The sequence below is a fragment of the Columba livia genome, chromosome 8 (assembly GCF_036013475.1).
Source record: "Columba livia isolate bColLiv1 breed racing homer chromosome 8, bColLiv1.pat.W.v2, whole genome shotgun sequence".
NCBI lineage: Eukaryota > Metazoa > Chordata > Aves > Columbiformes > Columbidae > Columba > Columba livia.
In genome coordinates this window covers 27,995,207-28,012,251 of record NC_088609.1, presented here as the reverse complement: position 1 = coordinate 28,012,251, position 17,045 = coordinate 27,995,207, and the positions used below count along the sequence as shown (strand labels likewise).

General features: G+C 37.4%; 1 protein-coding gene across 50 annotated transcripts in view; it reads left to right on the top strand.

The window, feature by feature from the left end:
• ADGRL2 (adhesion G protein-coupled receptor L2) overlaps positions 1 to 17,045 on the top strand; it is a 387,834-nt gene that overhangs the window by 353,573 nt on the left and 17,216 nt on the right. For 31 of the 50 annotated variants that reach the window (XM_065072695.1, XM_065072725.1, XM_065072703.1 and 28 more), the window contains 10 exons: positions 211 to 314; positions 1,135 to 1,320; positions 2,376 to 2,414; positions 5,277 to 5,460; positions 7,321 to 7,443; positions 7,705 to 7,910; positions 8,963 to 9,136; positions 10,150 to 10,359; positions 11,283 to 11,503; positions 12,768 to 12,834. In XM_065072695.1, the coding sequence (XP_064928767.1) occupies positions 211 to 314; positions 1,135 to 1,320; positions 2,376 to 2,414; positions 5,277 to 5,460; positions 7,321 to 7,443; positions 7,705 to 7,910; positions 8,963 to 9,136; positions 10,150 to 10,359; positions 11,283 to 11,503; positions 12,768 to 12,834 (1,514 nt within the window). The remainder of the gene's footprint in view (positions 1 to 210; positions 315 to 1,134; positions 1,321 to 2,375; positions 2,415 to 5,276; positions 5,461 to 7,320; positions 7,444 to 7,704; positions 7,911 to 8,962; positions 9,137 to 10,149; positions 10,360 to 11,282; positions 11,504 to 12,767; positions 12,835 to 17,045) is intronic. The other 19 variants (XM_065072729.1, XM_065072727.1, XM_065072734.1 and 16 more) reach the window with 1 other exon arrangement.

The window sequence follows — 17,045 nt, the reverse complement described above, 5'->3', positions numbered from 1 at the left end:
GTTTGCAGAAAACGTCTGGTATTTTTCACTGACTTTTTATTGCTGTTTGTAATCTACATTATTTCCTTACGTTCTTCTCAGTTATTGTCAGCCACTGCCATTAGCGGCATTCAGAACTTAGCATTGCTCAGGAGCGCAACGTAGCTGATTTCCTGAATGTGCGTGGAAAAATGGTTTCCATTTCACTGTCGTTTTCTGCACCTGTTGTAGGAACTGCCTCATATCTCTGCGTGGTCTTAACGGGAACGTGGAACCCCAGAGGCCCTGATCTTAGCAACTGCACCTCACACTGGGTAAATCAGCTGGCTCAGAAGGTTGGTTGAAACCTTTTCATCTGGTGTACACTGGTGATTAAGGATTTTAACTCTGCGCATTAATAATTCGGTTTGTTGTAACCATCTTTATTACTTTGTGCTTATTTAAAGCAGAAGGAATTGGGTGTGCTTTGTGTACAAAGCATTGGCCAACAGTTAGGTTCATATGCATGTTTTGGTATGCTCTCCCTCTAAGTTAAGTTCTTACATTGAATCTGTACTTATGTGTTTTCATCACTATTTAAAGCAAGGTAGCTTTGCTGGTCTTCAAAAAACAAAAGCTGTGTTTGCTTAAAAAATAAAATATTATAAATCACACAGGATTGGTTCAGGAAAAATTATACTGTAATAAACAGATTTTTGTCTGAGAGCATTAATAACAGTATGATTAGAGCGTAGAGCCACTTTCTGTGTTTTCCCTCCCTACTGAGATTTACTAAGTTTATGAAAACTGGATAATTTGTTGTCAGTACCAGGCTACTTGACTTTCAAATGCCTCAAGCACTAGTATGAACAAATAGATTTCTTGCTGTCTGATAATGGCAGTAAAATAAAAGTGAGGATGCACAGAAGATCTAGCCCAAAAGTCTCGGTCTGATTTCTGGGTTTGATGGCTGTTAAGAACTGCTTTTGTGTGTCACGGATCTAAGAACCTTTAATCTTCTGAGATAAAGAGAACATTATTGGTCTCAATTAGTTGCAGATTTCAATGTATGTGCAAATGGTTATTTCACCACAACAAAGGTACATGGGGAATTGGAATTAAGAGCCGCAAGCAGAACAAGGGACCCTGCTGAGATAATATAAATTGTCATTTCAGATCAGAAGTGGAGAAAACGCTGCTAGTCTGGCCAATGAACTGGCTAAACACACCAAAGGACCCGTCTTTGCTGGCGATGTCAGTTCATCAGTGAGGCTGATGGAGCAGCTCGTGGACATTTTGGATGCTCAGCTGCAGGAACTACGGCCCAGTGAAAAAGACTCTGCTGGAAGGAGTTATAACAAGGTACACACCTCCCATCACATCCTCCTGCTGGGATAACCATTGCCCTTGTGCTTTTATTTTTTTTTCCTTTCAGAAATATTAATCTATACATTGTTCCTGCGTGCTTTTAGTTCTGGAATACACATGTAAGAGAAAGCAGCAGTAAATACACAGCAGAAAGTTGCAATTACCTTCTTTAGGGAATAAGGTATAATTCACAATAGCTGACTGGTCCTAAAATACATAGCTGTGTCCCTTATTAAAATCTGGAATGCGTTATAACTAGCGTGAGGGAAATGGGCATTAGCTCTCAGAAATTCTGTAACAAATCAACATGTTTATCCAGTGATCCTTTTAACCCTGAACATGTAATAAAATCAGTGGGATTCTGAATAGGTGCAGGGTTTTATTTTAATCTGGCCTCCTGCAGAATAATAGCACTTTCTTAGCCTTATAAACACGCCAACATCACTTATAATTGATCTTTGTGAAAATGCACTAATATGCGTATCTAAAACATGAATAAGTGTTTTCTCTGGAATGATGTTCAGAGAAACATTTCAGAGAAAACATATGTCTTTGTAGTTTAAATACAAATCACGGGTGTTATTACCATTCCTCTTTTTCTCAGAGGAAAAGCTGTATTTCTCAGCCTCTTTCTTTGCCTCAGCTTAGTCAACAAGCCACAAACAAAACAGTTTTTCAGCCTTCTTCAGAGAAAGAGCTCCACACGCTCCTGTTGTTTTGGCAATAGTTGTATTTACAATCCCTAGCTGCCCTTAGAAGAGATTTCCCAGAGACAATTCAAGTTCCCACACAGGGATTTCTGCCTTTAACCTTTTCACACAAATCCCACCTTTTGGGCAAGATATCTGGGCACCTGTATGAAGGTTGGGGAAAAACGTTTCCTGTGTGCTATTTTTTTTGATAGACATCACTGAACAAAAACTAGATCAATGTCCAGGTTTAAGGTTCAAGTTTGGGATTTGAAACACCAGACTCATTTTTTTTTTTAATATTTCTGAAGCTTTCCAGAATGTGTCTAACTTCTGATTTTCTTTTTTCTTACTAAAAAGCTCCAAAAACGAGAGAAGACATGCAGGGCTTACCTTAAGGTATCTCTCCTGTGCTGTCACCCTGCTTTCTCCCTGCTTCAGCAACCTGCCACGCTTTATCATCTTGCTGCATGATCCTATGTATTTCAGTCTTTGATAAATGTCTATTGTGCCCCATATCAACTGTACAAATGTTGGCTTTGCACAGGTATAATGCTCAGAAAAAAAAAAAAAGAAAGATCAAAGTTTATACCTCTTTTACCTCAACTTGTTCAAAACTAAAAGAGCAGAAGTGGTTATTATCTGAATTGGAAGTAACATCTCTCATAATACAGCTTTGGGTAGAGAAAAAAGCTGGCAACTTAAGAGAAATGAATTCAGATTGGTAGTATTTTATATCAAAGACTGCTTAGAGTTAATTTGCTTGCATGAAAAATGTACATTATATAGCCTGCTTTGTTCTTTGTGTATTCTTCTACCAAGTAAAATCACTCTTACAGTTTTAAGAGTTGTTTCAAAGGCCAGATTCAGTGAGTTCAGGATAAAATGTAAAGACAAACATTTCTCTGATTTTACTAGTAAAATATCCCATTAACCAGGCTGTATGGAGGGCATGTAACACATTGCTACCCGATTTCCAGTTTCTTTCGTCCGCTGTAGAAGGGTTTTCTATAGTGGCCGTGCAATGCAACGGCACTAATGCCACCTCGCGCCTGGGGAGAAGAGAAAGAAGTCCTACAACAGAGCATGTCTGGCTCTGAAAAATTATATTGCACCTTTTTTTCAAAGTTTCTTTTAAAATACCGATTTTTGCTTGTACCCTCTGAGATAAAATGTAAGAACGATCTTTGAAAAGAACTTTGAAATACTTTTCAACATAATAAAATAATTCAGACTCTTACTGAAGAGGCATTTCTCTGTAGAGGGTGCTTATCTTTGATCCTTCAGGCCAGGAGGGTGACGAGGAATGTCCAGTTATGCAAAAATTCGACAAAAAGAGACAAAGATGTGGAGAGAAATTCACTTCTCAAATAATAACAATTTTAATAGTTTTTTATTAGAAAACGTTCCTAATAGTAAATGGAAATCCAGCAGATACGGTTTGAGTAGACTGAGGTTAGTAAACACGAACGTGAGAAGAGCAGTAATGGGGTTGCTCCAACAGCTGCGTCACAGGGGCCGTGTGGTCCCCGCTTGCCTCTGGCTGAGAGGAGAGGATGCCTTGACGTATTACTGGGCAGGTGATCATTTTCCACAGGAAAAATGCAGAGTTAGATTATCCTGTAATAAATAAAAAGTATTTCATATTAATGAATGCATACCATCAGCACTATATGGGGATATGCAAGAAACCACAGCACAACCTTAATTTCCAACCAGTGTCATTTTCTGTAGGTCTCAAATGGGCTTCTCTGCTTAGATAAGACTAATAAACCTCTTGAAATTACAAATCAAAAGCTGACTTACACTATGCAAATGAAGCAAGTTCCCACTTTGTGACAGAGGATTCATTTGTACCTCAGATTAGAGGCTCCAATCTGTATTTCTTGGTGACTAATGAATCTGGCCTCTGCAGACCAATTTCTGTTCCACTCTAGTTAATGGCTGCAGCAGTATCAGTGCGAGCATTTTGACTATTCTGTCTCCCATTAGAGAAAGAAAAAAGGCTTTAATGCCACTTCGAGGTATCTTCCACCTGCCAGGAAGGTCGTGGTGGCTCACAATGCAGACAGAAAGAGGATATTAAAATGGATTAGGCTAATTAATCTTACTCTGACAATAGCCTTGACCAACTTTTCCCATGCCTTTATTTGCGCAATATAGTATTCCAGACCAACATCTTTCTGTTTGTGCAATGTGTTCTGTTTTCATTCCCAGCGCTTTTAAATTGATCAAACAAATAATATATATGCTTAATGACACATTATGAGTAGGTAAATGGGACAGAGTAAACAGGGTGTTTCAGCAATGCATGGCGTACTCAATGCACAGCATACTCAATGCACAGCTACATTATGCATTAATGTAAGAGCCTGCCTTCAATTGATTAACTGATTACTGTGATTGATTGGATTATTTTGTAAAAATAATGTAATCATGTTGCTGAAATCTTCTTCTTCCTTATTTACTGTTACTTTATGTGTGGCTTAATGAACCTTAAAACATGATGATAGAGTTGTTACAAGGAAGACTTTTTTAAATGGCACCTTTTTTCAGTTTTACAGTTTTTTCTTCACTGATAACAGGGACAGTCAGTGGACATCTTGTTTGCTCTATTGATTTCCTTTTTTGACTGACCTTTGTGTGGGAACGGGAGTTAGTAATCTTTTTAAGTATCTATGAACAGGTACAAGAACAGGAGGGGGAGTGAGAGTGGCCCAGGCTAATTTATATCCACTGAGTCAGCTTCATTTCATGCCTCCTGTAATAAAGGAGGCAGTTTGTCATAGATAAGTAGTTTATAGTGCTATGGCAGCATGAGGTGGGCTAACTTTACAGAATCTCTATTGTTATCATTTTTGCCAAAACTGCAGAATGCCAGTTTTGGCATTAGTATTTTTAAATAAAAGTTACGCATTTTGACATTAAGAGTAAAGCTTCAGGCAAAACTTCTGGCATTTATTTTTACATTTTTTCAGCAAATTAATAAGACTTATTTTTATATCTGATGTGAGATGAGTCAAATCCGCATGTTTACCATTTAGAGACCACACAATGCTAGTGGCTAACTGCCTTTCTATTAATGCTAATCCAGTGAGAGGATGGAAAATATTTTTACATTGAGAACAGTTTTCTAGTGCCATTAAATCACAGTAAATCATTCTGACAGTTAAGTATTATAATTGTCACCAGATAACATTGGACGTTTTCCCCAGCTGCCTAGGGCAATCAGACCTAATGATAGTTTTCTAATGAATGCAGGCAATTGTGGATACAGTGGACAACCTGCTCAGGCCTGAAGCTCTGGAGTCCTGGAAGGACATGAATTCTTCAGAACAAGCCCATGCAGCCACAATGCTACTTGATACGTTAGAAGAAGGGGCTTTTGTCTTGGCTGATAATCTCTTAGAACCAACCAGAGTCTCAATGCCCACAGAAAATATCGGTAAGTCAATTTCTTTTCAAGCATAATTTAAAGTGCTATGCATTGCTTTACACAAAATCAGAAAAAAATATGCTGCATAGCCACATACTCTTTGGAAGCTGAGCTGTGCAACAATTATGGAAAGGTAAACGTTCCTAAGCAGGGGAGACATGCTTTTCGTGTTTAGTTCTTCAAAATTATCATGATTCTTAAGTGTCATTAATACAGTGTAAAATGGAAAGCAGTTGATGTTGCGAAGTTGATTTACCACTGAAAAATCATTAGCAGAACATATGGATATGAAGGGTGCTTAAATGGCAGAGTATGGATTTTTTGAGGTAACTGCTTTCTGTAAAGCTGCAGAAATGCTTTCCTGTTACATATAATCTGTTTCTAATGAATTTAAATTACTTTTTTGCAACCTACTCTGCCAGTTAAATATTTTAGGCATTCAGAACATAGCCCAAATGTTTATATTAAACATGACTGCCTTCAGGTAAAAATGTGTTCAGTGAACTACATCTCCCATAATGCAGAATAGCTGTGCTCCAGAGACTGCAAAATTGCTGAAGATAGTTGCAGCATGATTTGGAATTTAAGTGGTGACAGAGACATGAAGGGGTTTGGTATTAGATGCGCAAATATTGGTACACGGGATGTGTTAAAGCAAAAATCATCACTGTGCATAAAATTAAAATTCCTTCATCTTATTACAGAGATGAATCTAGTCTCAGCGAGGTACAAGGAAGCTAATTTGAGGGGTACTGGGTTGGAGACTTGGAATAGACTGCAGAAATTAGACTCTTCACATTTCACTGTCTGCATATTTGTAACTGTAGAAGTTGATTCTGCCTAGTTTTTAATTTGAATAGGAAAATGCTGGGAAATGATGGTGAAAGGTGTTACAGTCCATTATCAAAGTAACTGCACCAGTTGTTTCTGAAGGAATGTGGGTAGAATCATGTAAGATCTCTCTCAGGACATACAGGAGCGGTTCCTTGGAGCTCAGTAGACTGAACGTCACTTCTTGCAATAAACAGTCTTGAAATCATACTAACACATTCCTGATGCCGTGTGGGACTGGATTCCCAGCCCTCACACATAGATGTGGCTTAGAGAAAGAGAAATCATTCCCTAATTTCATGCTTTTTGTCAGTCTGTAATTTAGACCTATAGGTAGACAAGTTTAATATAATGCCGATATTTGGCGATAAATTGACTGCTCTGATCTATATGATTTTACAGTAACCAAGAGAATCCAGCCTTGGATGTATTCCCATGAAAGCTTCCCAATATAAAATGTGTTCTAAAATTAAAACTTAAGTAAGACTGAGTAGTATCTAAGTTTTCAATTTAAATATTTTTTAACAGAACCAATAAAATGGTTTCCTATAAACCTTTTATACAGAATCAGATATAGGAAAAAAATAGGATTTTGTTTTAGATATGAATACTCATTTAGCTAAACACATGGCATAAGTATACTTAGGTATTTGCCGACTGTTTTAAAAACTCTTTAAGTGAATACGTGAAGTTCTGAATTTGTTAGAAGAGGATACTGCCTAGACATTAGGAGCTTCAAAATTGACATTCTCTGCAACATCTGTGTGGTGCTTTTAAGTGGATGTTTTGAGGGCAGAAATCAAAACAAGGTTTGATATCATGTTATTGCTGTTAAAATGCTGTCATTTTGGTAATGTGCACTAGGCTTAGTTAAAGACTAACTACAGATCTGTCTTATGGTGGCAGATGAGGACAGCAGTGTGAGAAACTAAACAAAGAGTGGGGGGAAATACCATCAGCTGGCATATTGCAGTCTGGCCAAGAGACCTTCCCTGCATTCTCCTTTTCTAACACTTTTTCTTCTCTCTGGTGTGTCAGTGTTGGATGTTGCAGTGCTCATTACTGAGGGCCAGGTGCAGGACTTGAAATTTCCTCAGGGCAGTAAGGGAGGCAACTCGATTCAGCTCTCGGCGAGCACCGTGAAACAGAACAGCAGGAACGGTGAGTCCTGGGCACGGAGCACTGAGCTCCATTAACTTGTATAAAACCTACATTACCTCTCCTAGTTAAAGTATCAAAACAAAACACAACAAAACTGCTCTGCAGCTTTTTATTGAAGATCGTGTGTACCTGGGTGGTTTTTCTTCAAATCCGTAGCTTGAAAATGCCTCTCTGTTTACCGGTGCTTTATTCTTTATGGGTTGCTGTCTTTCTGTAGACCTGTGTGGCGTGATGCCGGGTGTTTTTTTTTTTCTTTTGTAGGATTAGCAAAACTGGTTTTCATCATTTACAAAAGTCTGGGGCGTTTTCTCAGTACTGAAAATGCAACCATAAAGCTGGGCAGCGACTTTGCTGGGCGGAATAGCACGATCGCCGTCAACTCCCATGTCATTGCGGCCTCTATCAACAAGGAGTCCAGCCGGGTGTACCTGACTGATCCTGTGCATTTCACGCTGGAACACATTGATGTGAGTTATGCTAATGAATTAATGGGAAGGTCATAAAATCAGCAAGAGAGAAAAGCAATGCAGAAAAAGAACCTTTTTTCCATTTGAATTTTAAATGTTGGACTAGGTCAGAGACACAAGCTTGGTTAAGTCTATGAACATAAAATTAAATGAGCCTGGTTCAGTGATTATTAGAACTTAAGTGTATTCTTAATGAAAGCTAATTCAGTAATCAACATGAAAATGTAAATGACTAATTTGTTTCTAACTGAAAATTAACTCTTACCCTAGTAGCAAGTCTGATGTAGCAAGTTTTAATGACACTTCAACTTTTTACGTTCATTTTGGACCAACTTCTGGAAGCCTATACAAGTTGTTTAAATGCATGTATTCAGTGAAGAATAAAGTAGTATATCTTGGTTTGTTACACTTAAAATTTGTGCATATTTTCTTCATGGTAATTTATTTGATGTGTTTCTTTGCTCGTTAGTTTGGTCCTTTCTGTTTTCATGTCTCACATGGGGAAAGTACATAATCATTACCGTGACAGAGAAAATATGATTAGATTTTCCTCTCATTTTGCCTGTGTTTGTAAATCTGTTTTGATTGTTTTTCATCAAAACAGATAGGCATTGAGGAGTAAACTTTTTCCTGATGTCTGTTCACATGACTTTGGCCTGACCAAAGGTGAGAATCCAAGGGAAAAATAGTATTTTCAAATTGTCAATTACAGGAAAAATATCTTCAGAATAAATTCGCAGTCCTCATTTTGCAGAAAGTAAAAACCGCTATAATGTACCATCAGCGCATAAAATCGTAAGATGGAAATTGTAATTGTTTAAAATTGGGTCTACAGTAATTGAGACTACACTTTAGAGTGTTTCGGACTATAAAGTCCCTTTTAAACTACATGTCTTCCTTGTATAACATAGTCCACAATTTTGCTGATGAAAAACTTTATTGTCCGAAACATGCAAAGTTTAATCTAAATTACGCTTTACACATATTAAACAATTGTTATTGCCATCTTAGTGTGTGAAATCCTCATTTTATGTTATCCTTTTATCTCCCAGCCTGACAATTATTTCAATGCAAATTGTTCCTTCTGGAACTACTCAGAGAGGACTATGATGGGATACTGGTCAACTCAAGGCTGCAAACTGGTTGACACAAATAAAACTCACACAACGTGTGCTTGCAGTCACTTAACCAACTTTGCAATTCTTATGGCTCATCGGGAAATTGTGGTAGGTAATGATGTTTCTAGCCATTGACAGGGAACAAACTTAAGATTTAGCTCTGATTTTTTTAACAAGATCCAAAACGGCTGAAGTTTCTTAAGTATTTATAGCTTCTGTCCACTCTTTCCAAAGCATTTGGGTTCCGTAGCACTTTCCTTCCTCACCCATAAACTTACAAGCAAAATAACAGGAAAGAAAAACAAGGAAGGACAAGAGTATTTTTCATGACATATTTTAAAGGTGCTGACCAATCCTACAGCTGTTTTATGGACTTCCCCTCCGTACAGCTGGAGAGGATCCGCAGGGGCAGCTCTCCCTAGAGCAGGAAGGTCAAGGTGCTTCCGTACTGGTTGTTTAAATACCTCTCCATACTTCAAAATTTTGTTGTCTAGCTAAAGCATTTACTGGATGTCAGGGGGCCCAAACCATGCAGTATTTGCAAGGATACAAGACTTTCCATAAACTCATTGTATTCGGAAAGGTCGCTGAAAAGACAACCAAGATGACAAAGCGATTCTGTTGCAACCGAAGCAAGGAACCTTCTTTAGCTAAGCATGAGATTAGAGATGAAACTACACGTGTAACGTATTCTGCATTTTGTCCTAATTGCTGTGTAAATTGTTGCTTTCTTCTCCACTGTGGAGCTACAGGTCTGTAGGAACGAACACGTACTCTTCTAGGAAGTCCCAGGGAACACTCTCCTCTTTGTGTCAGAGCCCAGTGGCACTTCCAAAATGTTAAATTAATCTACTTGGTCTTGCCTGACAAGTTTACAGCAAGTCATAAGAAAAGTAAAACTGCTATCTGCTATGGCATTTTTCTCTCAGACTTGCTCATCTTATACTTACCTTAATCTTGCTCTTCTGGGAAGCTGACCCAAGACTGGGAAATTACTGAGTACATTTTGCCCATCTCATGTATTGAACAAGTAACGTTTCTGGATGCTACCTGTGAAAATAGGTTTTTGTTTATACTCATGAAGAGTCATATTAATTTTCTCCATTCTTGGTTATTTCTAGTACAAAGATGGAGTGCACGAATTGCTCCTCACTGTCATCACCTGGGTGGGAATTGTCATCTCTCTTGTTTGCCTGGCCATCTGCATCTTCACATTCTGTTTTTTCCGTGGCCTGCAAAGTGATCGTAACACTATTCACAAGAACCTTTGTATCAACCTATTCATTGCTGAGTTCATTTTCCTAATAGGCATCGATAAGACAGAGTACAAGGTAAGGTTTCTCTGTGTGTACTGATCTTGTTCTCTGAAATGACTGTTTGAAATAGATTTGACTTAAAACATGACAGCACTGCTAAGCTTTCAGCATTCTGACACAGCAAGGCTGACATAAAAGCTCAATGTTACAATAAGATAGATGTTCATAAATAGTATTTACGCCCATCAAAAATACCACTGTGGCCTTAATTTCCTGCTTACAGCAGTTTTTCATTTTCAGTTGAGAAACATCAGCTATTAATGAAGCAGGTGGCTTAAACTTTTGAAAGAGGATATTAAATTAAGTGTTGACATACTAGGAACATACATATGTTCTCTAAATATTCATATGTCTCAACAGTTATTTATTATTTTCTTGAATATATATATTTACAGAGCTTTATTTATATATTTACTCATTTTTACACTGCACATTCGTGCAGGTGTTTTGGAAATATTGGTGAAATATTAATTTGGTGGAATTTCATCCAGAATTCAGTCAAAGGAGAGGGAATTCAGATTATTTCTGTTACAACAGTGGAAACTTCCAAATTACAGCAGACAAAAATGGCTCGATGGCTGCTTCACCATTTTAAATAAGCAGTATTACACATCCAGAACCAACTGTTCATGCCTCAGATCATTTCATCTGTAAGCCTTAAAACCATATCAGTTTCAAAATTAAAGGATTGCTTATAAATTTGAAAAGTCCACTGTATAATGGAAGATTAGGAGTTGAGGACACAATTTCCTTATCTTCATTCATAGTGTTCAGCAGAATTTACTTTCAGTGTATGTTTTCAGGTAGGGAAAATGCTCCTATGTTCAAGAAAGATCTCTGACAGAAATATATGCTGTCCTCTTACACACTATTTAACTAGAGACGTAATGCTGCGAAGATTTTGTGGTTTATATTTCCATCTTTCTTTTTCTTTGCAGATTGCATGTCCAATATTCGCAGGTCTCTTACACTTTTTCTTCCTGGCAGCCTTTGCCTGGATGTGTCTGGAAGGAGTGCAGCTTTATCTAATGTTAGTAGAAGTATTTGAAAGTGAATATTCTAGGAAGAAGTACTATTATGTTGCTGGCTACCTCTTCCCTGCTACAGTAGTTGGTGTCTCAGCAGCTATTGACTATAAGAGCTACGGAACAGAGAAAGCGTAAGTAATTGCAAGTGACCTGAGTGTTTTTCAAGTGAATAATTTTTTAAAGCCTATTAGCTGTCAGAGGGTCCCTGACAGACTAAAACACCATCTGAAAGCTTTATTGGTAAGAGAATGGCAATGCTGTGCACAAATTACAACGGAGTCTTTTGTAATTCTCTAGGTTCAGAGGATTTGTACTCTAGAGAGACTGATTCTAAATTATGGTCTTTCTTTTAACACAAAAGATTGACCTGAAACAAATTGAAAAAGTAAATAACTTTTTGGCCTCAAATGTATATTCAGTAAAAATTCTCAACGTAAAGTATCTGACAGGCCTAACCGCCCAGTTTTAAGCTAATGCTTCATTAGATCTCTATGTTCCAAGCGCCCCTCTAGCTAACTCTTGTCCTGAATTATGACAGTGCAATATTCCAACCCATGTGTTCCACTTTGATAATACTTTATCAGGCCGGTAGAGTAGGATTAAAATTAGCCACTGCCTTTTATTAACAAAAATAAAAATATATATTTATATATAGAAAGTGACAGAAGGTAGACAGAAAACATTTCTGCGGATTTGAGTTACCGAAGGTGTGAATTTGCCCACCAATAGTGTTCGCTTTGTCCTTTGATTAAATTAGTTACAGAATGGGAAGATACTGTTGACTACAAGAAAGCTGCTTGATTTTGCTACTGGTGAAAGACAAATAAGAGCAATTCAGCAGGGAACTGGGCTGTATGAAAAACAAATTGCTAAGTGAAGTCGACCCTAATAGGTTTACATGTCATTTAGTCTGGTATCATATATATTCTTTCTCTACTGCTCAACTCCTAGTTAGGGCGTTTTATTTGTACTACACTGTTTTTCAGCAAAACACAGCATCAGAACATCTTGTCTCTCACATTCCTCAGCAGTAAGCATTTTGCATGATACAATTAAAAGCAGATTTTGAAGATTACAAGGAAACCCTTTGAAAAATATTTACTGATGTTAGATTCATTAGCACCTGTGACCAGAACTTTTGATTGGTTTTTGTTTCTCCTTCTGTGTTACCTATTCATGATGGTATATTTTTCAAGTTCAGTAGTGTTATTATCCAGCAGTCACCAGAAAAGTTGCAGGTTAGGAAAAAATGTCCATGGACTAAGTGGTACTGTGCAATGTTTATCATTGTTTACTGATAAAATGTTAGCTTAGGAAGTATTTTTGCATTTTCCATTTATTGGACTGAGGTGCTAATGCAGTTGTTCACTTTTCATTCTCTCTTTTCCATGGTAGTTGCTGGCTCCACGTAGATAACTATTTTATCTGGAGTTTCATTGGACCTGTTACTTTTATTATTCTGGTAAGAACTTTGTTTTTCCTTTTAAGTTGCCTAACAGCAAAGTTAAAAAGATTGAATAACATCAGTCAATACCATCCTTTTATTCACAAGACATTTCATGAAAATGCTTATAAACAATTTGTAATGTGACCAGCAGTTATATAAATGTTTAGAAATCTTTAAAGAGTGCTGACCAAATGATTAATTGTCAAAGCTGTGGTGGCACTTCAGCGTAGCCATTTTTTCCTAATGGCTTGAACTCTGAAGGTCGTATTGACGTGTGTAGTAATATGAAAAATCAATGAAGTACTAAACACAAGGGTTTTTTAAAGGAACCGTTATTATTGCTTTCAATTGAGTCACTATCATACACATTCCAGAATTTAACTGCTAATTATCCAACACAATAGTGTTCTAAAGCATTGGATAATTAAGTAAATCTTATATCTCGTTACACTTACACAGTATTTGTATGTGTAGTTGCATACGTGTATTTTTCCATGACTACTTCTGTGTGTATTTAAGTTACATGTAACTTTTGTCAGACATACAAGTTCATCTTTAGAACTAGAATATTCTGTAACTAGTAGAAAGCGTATACCCGTTCTTGCAATCAGTTGAGTAAAGTCTTTGTATGCATGCACACCCATCTGTGCAGCCACAGCTGTGTTGCCCCACTGTCCATTTAAGCTTGAATGTTGTGTTCACACATCAATTATCCATTCTCTGAGCACTTTCAGGTAAAGAGCACAGAGCCGTCTGACAAGGCAGGGCAAAGCCATCTCCCTGCTATTTCAGACTAATAATACCGACACTGCACAACATAGGAATTCGGAAAGAAAGCAAATGCAAGACGTGCATTTTGACTCACCGTATTTTTCTCTGCTAGTTCAGTGTCTTTAAAGCCTGGCTGTGCTTGGGAAATACTCTAGAAGGCTGGTGCACATAGACAGCTTTTGTCATAACTGCTGAGAGTTTGGAATAATTTGAAATAATTTGTTTTCATGCTTTTGAAAAGCTAAATAGTTACCTGTTCTCCTGCCTTTATGCAGTAGTGAGTTGTGAGATGTTAACAGAAGTTCAGTTACCTTGAGTTTCCAAATTCAGGGATTGTATTTTGTCATTTTTTCAACCTGAAGCACATGCATCAGGCATAATTTTGAAATTTCTGACTTCTATAGATCCGCATGCTGGATGTACTATTTCAACTCTTTTTGTAGCTTATAGTTTACCTCACTTCACCGTTTAAAAGTCAATTGATACTTTGATTATGCAACTTTCTATGGAAAATGTACCTGACCAATCTTTCGTAGGCACTTCATTCTTTCTTAGTGTCTTCAATATCGAAATAAGCTCTCTGTTTATATCAAAAACTATTATTTCAATCATTGAGCAGTCACTTCAGAAAGGATAGTTATGCAGCGTAGGAGTTGTTTGAGTTCATTGACATATTTTCAAAGAAACAGGGGTAGATGCCAAAACTCATGTATGTATAAGTTGATTTAGAAAAATCATAGTGGTTTTAAGTATAAACCATAATAATCGTACAGTGTTTATTCTAAATACATTTAAATTAAATCAAGTCTCAGGATGATAGGAATTCTTTTTTAGTTAAACCTGCAATTACAATTGAAAGATACATTTATTCTTTTCAACATGACAGACAATGTTTTTCAACACAAAGGTATTTCTTACAGTTGTTGCAATCATTACTAGAAAATTGTTCTAAGTTTCATGCCACAATAGTGTAGTTACCACAGGTCTGATTGTGTGGTGATAACTTTGCTTTCTGTGTCTAGCTTTTTATTTTATTGTTACTGGGAGTATTTTGCCAAGTCACCTCTATTTCTCTCCCTTGCTTTAAAATAACATTTCACATGGGAAGCTTTGGGCATTGCTGACGGCTTTTTCACTTCCTCATAACCAGGTCAGAGTGAGAATAGAGGTGAAGGACATTTAATCATATTGACCATGTACAGACATAGTTCACTATTATTTACTGGCCATGACATTATTATCCTCCAGCAAATCATTTAGGCCGAGACGCAAAAGGCCTTTGGGAGTAGTATTCCCAACTTCAAAAATATGAAACAGCAGGTAGCAATCACAGCACAGTTCCTGGGAGTAATTCTTCTCTAGCAATTGCTTTGCCCTCTAATCGTCCCAACTGAGAACTCAAGAGAGACTGGAGAAGAAGTGTGAGAAGTGTAATGGCTGAAAAAAAATATGTCGTGTGCGGTGTAACCGAAGAGGAGCCATATTTGTAGTGTAGCTTACTTACTATCAGTAGCATGTGAGAATTTCACTTGGTAAGCTTTTTAACATGTTAATCACATCACGTTTGTGATTCTTAGTTTAACAGTAATGTTAATGCACGTAAGTTCTTTTTGACATTATTGCTTACTGCTTTAACGTGCAATTTTTTTTCCTGACTTTTTAAGTATTTGCATTTGTATCTGTATACAGGTTTGCAAAAAATGAGAATGGGAAATATAGGGGGGAAATGTGAAGTTCCTCAGTATGTCTTCTAGAGGAACTTTCAAGTTCACTATTTCCATAGCCTGTCATGCCTTTGGGCACCAGGGTTATTATATCTATGAGAAAAGAGCATGTAAGTAATGAGCGGTGGGAAACCATTAGTATGCCTGAAATGGTTTAATGAAAGCTTGGATCATGATACGTCAGGAGCTGTTCTTATCATTTGGACAGCTCCATCTGCATCTTTAATAATTAATTCAGTTCAGTAAGAGTTCAGCGTGCACACTCATTTAGAAGCCTTCTTCAGAGAGCACCTCTCTTGCCGCCAGTCCCAGAGAGAAATAGGCTTCTGCATGGCTAAGAGCAAAGATCTGGAGATACAAGACCAGTTTTAGAGTTGCATTTGCCAGGTAACAAAAGCTCCGGGGAGTTCAAAAAGGGTCAGAACATGTGCAGTTCAGCTGGGTTACTTCAGAGTGGTGTTTCTGTTCTTCTGTCTTATCATATCCATGTCAGCACTGCAGGCTGTGTGGAGTGAATTTTAAGCTGCTAAGCTCAGGCAGACGTGATTCAATTGAGCAGGTTGATGGCTACAAAACAAACAGTGCACTCCCGTAATCCGTGGTCAGAAAAGCCAGAGCATTTTGACTTCTGTGTAGATCCACATTCATTCATATCCAAAGAATGGGTGATGTTGGTTTCACTTTAATTCAGCCAAACCCACTGGAGTTTGCTTCTCGCAGATGGAGCTGATATATTAGGCTACCAAAGGTTGTTTAAGCAAAAAGTCCCAGGATGTCCTGTTTCATTAATGTAGGGAAGATAGTTTATTTTTTCCCTCAGGTTGAGGCATCGCTTCACCCCAGTCAGTGGATGTATGCACACAGGTGCACACATAATCTAGCTCTGTATGTGAAAACGGACTGATTAGTAAGCTTATGCATATAAAAAATACATGTATATCTTTCTGTAGTAGATATATGATAAATGGTATTTATCTATTGCTCTACAGGGGTAAATTTATCATAATTACTGCAAAATCTAGCTTTATTGGGCTACTAATTCCTTGTACCTGCAACTGATTCCAATCCATTAGTCTTCTGTGCAGGTTTTAACTTGAAAACACTCCCTCCCTCTCTCAGTATTACATGGGTTTCAATACTACAGAGGTTTCAGGTCCCAGAAAGGCAAAATTCGTACTTACACTGTTTTTCATGTCCGGTACCTCCTGATTTCCAGACCAGGAGCGGCTCTCTGTGTGTTGGCTATGAAAGAAGCGGGACCTTTGAGTGCTGCATTTGACTGTTACCATAAAAACCTCACTTTTTTTTAAGTAGTTACTTTTTATTTTTTAATACATAACTGTTTATCCAATTGCACTTGTCATCTTAAGAGATAAGTAGGAACTGGTATTTTAAAAAGTGCTCTAATTTTTTTTAAGTTAGATTTCTAAATTCAGAATATAGATTAAGCTAGTCCTCTATGTAATCCAATACCCTGTCTCTTCTAGTGGATTCTATGTTTTAGAAATTACAGCAAAAACCTAATATAAATATGAAGGAAATTCTATCAATTCAAGTTTTTGCTTATTCTTACCAGCTAATGTTTTAAGAGACCTCGCATTACAGCTCCACCTACTGTACCTATGTCTTTGGTCACTCTTGGTATCACAGCAGAATCTTCAAATCCAAACCAATGCCTGACCAGACTTTTAAATTCTTATTTTTAGCCTTGGAAAGACTGTCTGATGTTCA